Here is a 9,374-nt window from a genome sequence, read left to right as displayed (position 1 = left end):
TGCTGCCATTAGACCTCCATTGCATCTTATCCATCTGTGCCGTAGTGTTTCTCATGAAGTATATCAATCTAAAAAATCTAAAATAATGGGTAATTCCTGATTATGAATATCCCTATCAAAAAGGACATTCCATTGGTGAGAGCCATGAGAAAAAACCTGCAGATCTGCCACAGAAACATCCTTATTAGCTGCAAGTAGTGGAGTAATCGGACTACCCAAACACAACTTTAGAATTCTCTCTTTGTCCCTCATGCTTCAAAATCAGGCCTGACAAATCAACTGATCTCATTTTATCCCATATAATTATTACAATTTTTTCAAATTTTCATATAAAATATAATACATAATTCAATTTTTTCAAATTCAAAAACAAAAATAATATTATAATAATATTTTATTCAACTTTAAACTTTTATTTTAACTCATCTCAATTTGTGTAACCAAACAAGAACTAAAGTTTTTTAATCTCAAAAAACATTATCCACCTAGATTGAAAAATTATCCCCTTTATCTTTTATTTTTTCTAAAAACTAAATCAAATTTGATTAAGAAGTTACAGTATGTTATTGTGTAAAATAAGATAAAAATATCAATAATTCATATAGTCTAGTATTTTTTATTTTTTATTTTTCTCTAAATGATAACAATCTGCGCAATCCACATGCTCTCAACTAATCGAGCAAGACAAGAACAGCATGGCACGTATCATCCCAAACCCCACTTCGTCCCTTTCTCCAGTTCCTTCCTTCCACACTTGCTTTTTGAGTTTTTAATCTATCATCATTTGTTCTTTCGGTTGGAGATTCTAAAATAGTGTCTTTAATCGAACCTTGCGGTTTCTTTTTCACGGGTTGTTGCGTTCTTCCATCATTGAGTTTTTTTTTTTTACAAGACACCAACATTTAGTTTCTCTGTCGTTTTCACAAACACCTCGTCTGCCATTAGATCCCGATTCTGGGTTCTCCCTTCATGCCTCCTCTGAATGGATTAGCTTTTGTTCCCACCATTAATTCTGGAACGAGTATCATCACTTGCTACTTCCGATTTTGATGCTTGTGGTAGGCTACCTCGTATCAATTTGCTTAATTTCGGACTTCATGCTTTTGTGGGCTTTTTTGATAAAATTCATTTTGCTTTTTTTTATTTTTTTAAAATTTATTTCTCATGATATTATGGGGCTTCGGATCGGATGCTGATTGCTGATGGCGACTTGAAGTATGGGTTTAATTTTTCATTTGATCTTAACAACTCCTGCAGTATTCATTTCCAACTTCGGTTTGGCGGTGATTTCTTGGATACTCCTTTGTGTCTTATGTTGCTACTGGAACCTGGGTTCCTTAAATAAATAAAAACTCTCTTCGCTGGCTTCCCATTCCTCTCTATCATATACACGTATCTTTTGTGCGTGTAGTTATTTATACATCTCGAATCTGAGAGTTGAGATTGTTCATTTTCATAATCTTCTTCTTGTTCTTCTTCCAATGGATTCTTTAATAGCCTTGGGCCAGTGTACTTGATTGCTGAAGATTATAATACCTCTCTCTCTCTGTATCTCCTGTGTGTGTATCGGATCTATGATCGAACTGGTTATCTAATTTCCACCAAGTATATGGTGGAAAAAACATGCATGTGGGGTGCCTGACATGCAATTTTGTGTTTGTTTTTATAATTGATATATTGTTTTAGGAATGATTGGGATTGGTACTTAAGGGATTAGCCCTTTTTAACTCTTTCGATTGATGGATAGATACACGAAACTACCAACACTAAATGTTGTTGAGTTTTTTTTTGGTGTGTGCAGTTGTTTTGAGATTCTAAAAGTAACATCATAAGCTCAAGATCTTTCTATTGATGTAATGCATTCGTGTTTTCTAATATTGGTATCATTCCTGATAAAAGAATGTGAGAGGAAAATGAAGAGTTGAAGAAAGTAGAAGGTATTCAAGAAGGGAAATATTTCTGGAAGGAGTAGGTTGCGATGGTGGCGCCTAGGAAAACAGCTATGGCAATCAAGTCTTACCAAAATCAGGCTCAGGTTCTGGTTAAAAACTACTTATTAGCAGATCCCTTTATCCCATACACTTCCATCCTCGGAGGCATATTTTTGTGCAAAGTGGTATATACTCTCGTCTTTCAATTGTTCACTTTCTGTCACGTAGCTTATGCCTTATATCCAGTGAAATGACAACAATGAATGGACTTAGTTTTTGTTTCATTTTGGATCGCACTTTTGGTTTTCTGTTCCCCCATTAACACATTCTAACTATTTTCCCACGTTACAGGCCTATGATCTTACCCAATTAATCAGTACCTTTTATTTTAAGAGTTATAACGGTCTTACAAAAGTCCAACGAATTGAGTGGAATAATCGGTGAGTGTCTATATCCTTCAGTTCCATGTGTTTTCCTTTCCGACTTGTGGATTATATCTTTATTAATTTGAAGTCAATCTTTGCAGCGGTATCTCCACCATTCATGCCATCTTTATCACAGTTACATCATTGTATTTTGTATTCTGGTCAGATCTCTTTTCTGACCATCAGCTTGCTGGCATTGTTACGTTTCGAAGCTCTCCACTGTCAGTTTTTGCATTGGGGGTAAGGTTTTATTATTTTTTAATAAATAATTTGAAAATATATGGTTGCAGGCTCTCTTTGTCACCCGATTGTGGAGATTCTGTTTCTAATTGACTCAGGAAAAAAATGTAATTATGTACTGGGCGGCTTGAAAAATGACTGCTTTCCTTTTTGATATTTTGTGGGCTTTTATCGATGTAATGCTAAAAACTTAGAAATGGAATAGTTGTTTCTTTCCCGTGCATGAACTGTTGTTGTGATGTCAAGAACCTAGCTTCAAAGCTTAAAGGAATGAAGCACTGTGATACCCCCCATATGATAAGGATAAGGATAGGTGGTGTATGAGATCCCACATTGCTTGGGAAGGAGAAGTTCTTGCTCTTTATAAGGTTCCAATGGGGTTCCAATTGTATCATTGACTAGTCCTTTTGGAGTATAGGTCATATGATTTGGGCCTTCCATTGGGACATTACAAGCACTAACTTATGATATAAGTCAATAATGTATGTAATGTATATAAGCATTATTAACTTATATACCATAAGCATTATTACACCTGGTCCACATCTTTGCAAGTGCTTAAAAACTGTCTTGAACTTCTAGGGTATTATGTCCCCAAGTGACCCCAGTTTCCAACCTTCGCTGCTGGTAAAATTTAATATCACCATGCACTAATACCATTAAAATAACGATGCAATAGTTTTGCTTTACTGTATGGGTTCCATATGTTTTGAAGAGGACCTGGGTGAGTGTTAAGGTATGAGCTTCAACTAATGTGTTATATACAACCTATTTGTCATGAGGCTTATTAAAGATAATGCCCATCCACTCTCCTTCCCCACCCTCCCCCCGGCCCGCAGAAAAAGGAAGGAGGAAAAACAAAAAAAACAAAACAAAAGAAAGAAGACAACAAAAAAAGGAAAATGGGGATGAAAGGCCCTCTCATTTCAACTTATATTTTTTCTAAGTATTTTTGCATAAAAAATTACATTAACCCACTTGTTTTGTCGGTCTTATGGGGGCATGGCTACCTTGATTTCATGTTAAAAGGCTGATGTTTCCTCTGTTGTTGGTTCTACATTCTGTCTCTCCTCTTCATATGACTCATATGCCTCTTATTCTACCTAACAAGTAAGATTATATTGTGCCTATTTCACATTTTGGTTGAAATAATTTCAACGGGAAAAGTACAAAGCGAAGAATGGGAAGCAGAAGGGATGTATTCATCTGCTTATTTTTGAACAAGGTTGAGGATGCATGTCTATTTAACTTCTTGCATGCCAGCTTTGATGAAAGCAATCTAGCTTTGCTTTACCTAGATTTTATAAATATTTTCTTAATGCTGTGAGAAGTCCCTATATAATACAATTGCTCTGATTGTTTGACAGGTCTCTGTTGGATACTTTCTTGCAGATCTCGGAATGATTTTTTGGCTCTATCCTTCTTTAGGTGGACTGGAGTATGTAAGTCTAATTGTCTATTCTCTAGGATGGAAAATAATTAAGCTTATTCACTCATACAAATGCGGGCGCACTCACACATCCTTCCTTTTATGCATGCTTGGCGTTTGTAGTAATTGATAATACTTCAGCATAGATGCCTTTTACACCCCCTAAAACATGCTCTTTTTCCTGTCAATCCACCCTGTTTCTAACCAAGTACATGTTCTGCATTGATTTATAATCATAGAGGAATTGAGTCTTCTGACCATGTTTTCCGGGTTTAGGCTTTGGGGAATCTGCGGTTATTGTCCCGTTCTCTTGTATCTACTTCAAAAGCATCATTGTCATATTGCAGTGATTTTGAATGCTGTGATTTCGTAGTTAAAGAATGGCTATGAGGCAGCTCATTACAGAATGCATGTAGCTTATGAATTGACTCAGTCAAAATGCAATATGTCATGAAAAGCATTTTTATGTACATAATTAAGCTACTAAAAGATTTTTATTATACTTCAAATTTCAGGTTATCCATCACTCTCTTTCTGGAGTTGCAGTGGCATATTCTATGTTTTCTGGAGAAGGACAACTCTATACATTCATGATTCTCATCTCTGAGGTTACTACTCCAGAAATCAATATGAGATGGTATGTTTTAGAATTAAAAACCTATTTTGGTAGAAAATATTTCTCTAATAAATCTTTTGGGTTCAATGAAGGTATCTTGATACGGCTGGTATGAAGAAGTCCATTGCATATCTCATGAATGGTGTACTGATATTTTTTGCTTGGCTGGTGAGTCTAAATATTCCTGAATTTCATTTTTGGAAAATTAGTGAATGTTCTTGCTTTTAAGGAATGATCCTCAGGTTTCAGTAAAAGAAAAAAATTTAAATTCTTAGGTCATGTTTTTTGTGTTAAGCAATGGTCCCTTCATCACTGAAAAAAAAATGTTCCTTCATCGAATATCGGATAGTTATGGCACATTAGTGAATGGCCAAATCATATTCACACATGTTTTGCCATGTGTGAAAAAAGTAATAATAAATATAAAATTAAAAATCCTGAAAATAATAAAGGGGCCAAAAACTATAAAAATTAAGATAAAACAAAAAGTACTAACAAATAATATTAGAAAATACATAAAAAATATAAATAAAATGTGAAATCAAAGATGTTAAATAGACAAACCAAAAGTATAAAAATATTAAAACAAGGAATTTTTTTTTTTGGGGGGGGGGGGGGGTTGGAGGCCCCCAAACTCCCATCCCCCTCTCCACCCCTGCTGGATGGATTAGGAAGGGTTGGATACCTCTTGATGGTGAGGAGCTCCCCCTCTGGCCACACGTCCTCCTTCCCCAATCGTGCAATTGCCCTCTCACCCAACTCCCCTAGTAGCATGCATTGCTTGGTTAGTGTTGGGAGAGGGGGCTCCTATCATCTGGAGCCCAATGTTAAGGGGTCCCTCCCCACGGGGTAGGTCAAACCTTCCCCACAGGGGCTTAGTGGGGTGGAGAGAAGAGTTGGGTAACCCCCTCATAGTGGGGGAAAGAGGGTAGGTGATCCCCTCCGTACTAGGGGTGTAACCGGTCCGGTCCGGTCTGGTTTTGGACAAAATCTAGGACCGAACCGGTATGTACCGGTTTTGTATTTTTCAAAACCGATTACGCACCGGTTACCCTCCTAAATCGGTACTTCCGATTTTACCGGTTTCCGGTCCGGTCCGATCCGGTTTTTCGGTTTTTTTAAAATATTAGTTTCATAATTTCTCATTAAAAATTTGTTTATAAAAAAAAAAACTGATTTAAAAAAATCTGTTTTATACTTTTATTAATATATTAGACTATATAATAGTATTAATATTAGACTATATAATAGTATTAATATTAGACTATTGGTATAATTATAAGTTATATATTAGTATTAGTTATAAACTATACATTTAATATTAGTATTAAACTATTAGTTATAAACTTTTAGTAAAAACTTGTAGTATTAATTATAAGTATAACTATAGTCATTAGTCTATATTAGACTATTAGTATTAGTTATAAATTTTTAGTGATTTAGTATTAACATTTTATGTAATAATTTATAAATTATAATAAGAAATTATTTCATATATGAATATATATAATTATATATATTATATATAAAAATTTCACATAAAAATTTATAATTATACATAATATATAAAACTTATATATATTAATATATATAATATTTTGTATAAAACTTATATATACAATAATACAAATATTATTTTTTATATATATTTTTTATCAACCGGTTCGGTCTGGTTCGGGCCGGTCTGAAAAATCCTAAAACCGGAACCGGACCGGAACCGGCCGGTTTTCACATTCTAAGAACCGGTCCCGGACCGAACCGATTCAAAACCGGTAAAACCGGTCCGATCCGGTTCGGACCGATTTTCCGGTTTTTCGGTTTGAATTTACACCCCTACTCCTTACCATAATTTTCTTTTCGTTTTTGTTTACGGGGAAAATCATACTTTATCCCTCAAACTATCACTCTTTACAATATGAAGATGAAATTAATTGCAGTGTAGGGCCTTAGGCCCAATTTGGTTTCACAGATGGTTTCAACCCATCCCATCTCAACATCTAAACACCATTTAAACACAAACACTTTCCAATTTTAAATTTTTAAATTTTTAACTTTTTCATCTAATCATTACCTAATCATTACAACTTTTCCAAACTTCCAAACAAAACACAAAAAATAATTCAAAATTTTCAAATCTCAAAACAAAAATAATATTAAAAAATTATATTCTAACAACTTATCAAAAAGAAAATTATATTCTAACAATATTTTAACTTAATATTGTTATTCAACTTTTTCTCTTTCCTTTTCCAAAACCCTATTAAATATTTTAACTCAAACCATTTCACTACTATTCACAAATTATCTCACTACTACTCACAAATTTTTTATCTTATTTCATCTCATATGTGTAACCAAACGAGGCCTTAGCCCCCATTTTGAAATGTAAGTTTTAGTTTAACCCGCTTTAAAGATTTGACAATTAAGATAGATGAAAATCGGTGACATGACTAATTGCAAACGGAGTGTGGTAATATGGAGGGTAAAGTGACAATTTTGGTAGTTTGTATGTCGTATTGGAAAAAGATAGTAAAATGTTTTTTTTAGGTTTTTTATTAGTTTTTGTTTGTTTTAAGAGTTTGCTTCTATTGTTAATTATTTTTTTGTATTTTAATATTCTTTTATTTTATTTTTTTACTTTTTTTAAGATTTTTTTTTTAATTTCACGTCTTCTTGGCCCTTTTTTTGTTTTTATTTTTTAAGGTTTTTGACATATGGCATGCCGCGTTTATATTTTTAATAGGTAGCATGCCACCTGTAAATATTGTTTGGTCGTTTGTTGACATGGCATAACCCTCGTTTGGATTTCTAGTGGATAATTGATGGACGGAAATTTATTTTAAATAAAACACAAAGCCTAAGGATTAATAGCTTTTTTTTTTTTTTTTTTTTTTTTTTTTTTTTTTTTTTTTTTCTCTCTTAATGGAAACCTGAGGATTGTATTTCAAATGTCCCTTTCACTTTACTATAAGCCACTTTGCACGAGTACAAGTCTATGCTGGAAAGCCCAAAATATAATTTTATTTTCGTAGCTTTAGGCTCGAATCTTGCTGATGCCAGGCCCCTATGATTGCTGCCACCATGATCTGATAGGCTTGCATAGGCTGTATCATTATTTTTCAGCCATCTGGCATGACAATCAGCAACAGGAGAACCGTTGTTTATGTGGGATTTATTATTTCTAATAATTTCATGATTTTTTTTAAACTTGTTTTTGAAATAACTTATGAAATGCAGGCTGCAAGAATTGTGCTGTTCGTTTACATGTTTTACCACGTTTACTTGCACTACGATCAGGTAATTTGCAATTCCCTTTAAATTTGTACCTCCCCTGCTCGTTGGATTGAATATAGGGGCTTTCAGTTCCCTAATGCTCATAAAACTTCCTGCCTGCATGAGAGAATTAGAATTTTTAATATTGTTTTCATACATCCCCTGCTTAGATAGTTAGATGCAGACCAAAAAAGAATATCCTGATTTGGGGAAAAATGAACAGAAAAAAAAAATTAATTGGAAATTTCGAAAAGCTATACAGATTAAAAACTCTCTTAAAGGCTTAAATATTGCAAATATTGGATGGCATTTCTTGAGCTAGCTATTAGAAATTCTATGGTAGAACATTTACTCTTTGTTTTCCTTCCAATTTTTGAGTGTCCTTATGCAGTGATCATAATTTATTATGATTATTTTTCTGTCAACTCTGTAAGTGGATACTATACCTTAAACCTAGTATCATGAAGACAGATTGATTTTACTTCCACACAAATAGCTTTCCATTTATTTTTGTAACTTTTGTATTTCCAAACTGCATTTCCTATCCTCGAATCACCATTTTTAGATGTTTCGCATCTCCAAAAACTTTAGTTATGATGTGATGTAATTTCATGTGCTTGGCAGGTCATCCAAATGCATCCCTTCGGATATTTCTTGGTCTTTGTGGTGCCTTCAGCGCTAGCAATGATGAACTTGATGTGGTTTGGGAAGATTCTCAAGGGACTGAAGAAGACATTAGCAAAGAGGCAGTGACTGATGTTATATGCATGTACAAGTTAATCTAATTTCTTCGACTTTGTTGGTTCATCTGTTCGTACGCATATATATGCAGTTTTCTTCAGGGTTGAAATGATGGAGTTGGGAGAAAGGAGAGAAGGTTGAAGGCATTAGGATCTGTGCAGTCGCTGGAAATCAAATTGGCTCAAGTTGCATAACATTTCAGTTATGAATATTATATATACATACAAGTATTCCACCTAACTTCATCCCCATGCAGTAGTGGGTCCAATTTCTGCGCAATCTTAGGTTCTCTGTACTTTCTTAATGATAGAAGAGGGAAAAACAAAGTTCAAGCTATTCGGATCTTCCATCTGACTGGGGATTGTTGTTGTATGTACCTCACGTTGCATATAATGTTTAGTAACTTAGATCAGAATGATTTTCCTTTGGTTCGATTTTTATGTTACACCCCCCCCCCCCCCCCCCCCCCCCCCCCCCCCCCACACACACACACACACAAAACACATATACACATACATACATACATATATGTATGTATGATGGTTTCGTGTACTTTTTTTTTTCACTACCTTTTAGACTTGTTGGCTAGAAATAAAGAGGCTGCGAAAGCTCTCTTAAATTCTTCATCTCTTCTTGAAGAGCTTTTTTTAAGGGGTTGGACCTATCCTTTAAGGCAAGTGCGAGCAAGGAAGGGTGTGAAGACAATGCCTAGGTCAATC

At 34.4% G+C, this 9,374-nt stretch overlaps 1 protein-coding gene across 1 annotated transcript; it reads left to right on the top strand.

Moving 5' to 3' along the window:
• The first annotated feature begins 653 nt into the window (after positions 1-653).
• Positions 654-9,067, top strand: LOC121265615 (TLC domain-containing protein 4-B-like). The gene is made up of 9 exons (XM_041169299.1): positions 654-1,058; positions 1,900-2,116; positions 2,283-2,371; positions 2,458-2,596; positions 3,964-4,038; positions 4,541-4,662; positions 4,734-4,809; positions 7,879-7,938; positions 8,539-9,067. Exons 2-9 carry the CDS (start codon positions 1,979-1,981, stop codon positions 8,665-8,667), a joined length of 828 nt encoding a protein of 275 aa, XP_041025233.1. The 5' UTR covers positions 654-1,058; positions 1,900-1,978; the 3' UTR covers positions 8,668-9,067.
• Positions 9,068-9,374: the final 307 nt, after the last annotated feature.

Source organism: Juglans microcarpa x Juglans regia, chromosome 5D (assembly GCF_004785595.1).
Source record: "Juglans microcarpa x Juglans regia isolate MS1-56 chromosome 5D, Jm3101_v1.0, whole genome shotgun sequence".
NCBI lineage: Eukaryota > Viridiplantae > Streptophyta > Magnoliopsida > Fagales > Juglandaceae > Juglans > Juglans microcarpa x Juglans regia.
Note: the sequence above shows the minus strand (reverse complement) of the source record. Positions and strands in the feature narration are given on the sequence as shown.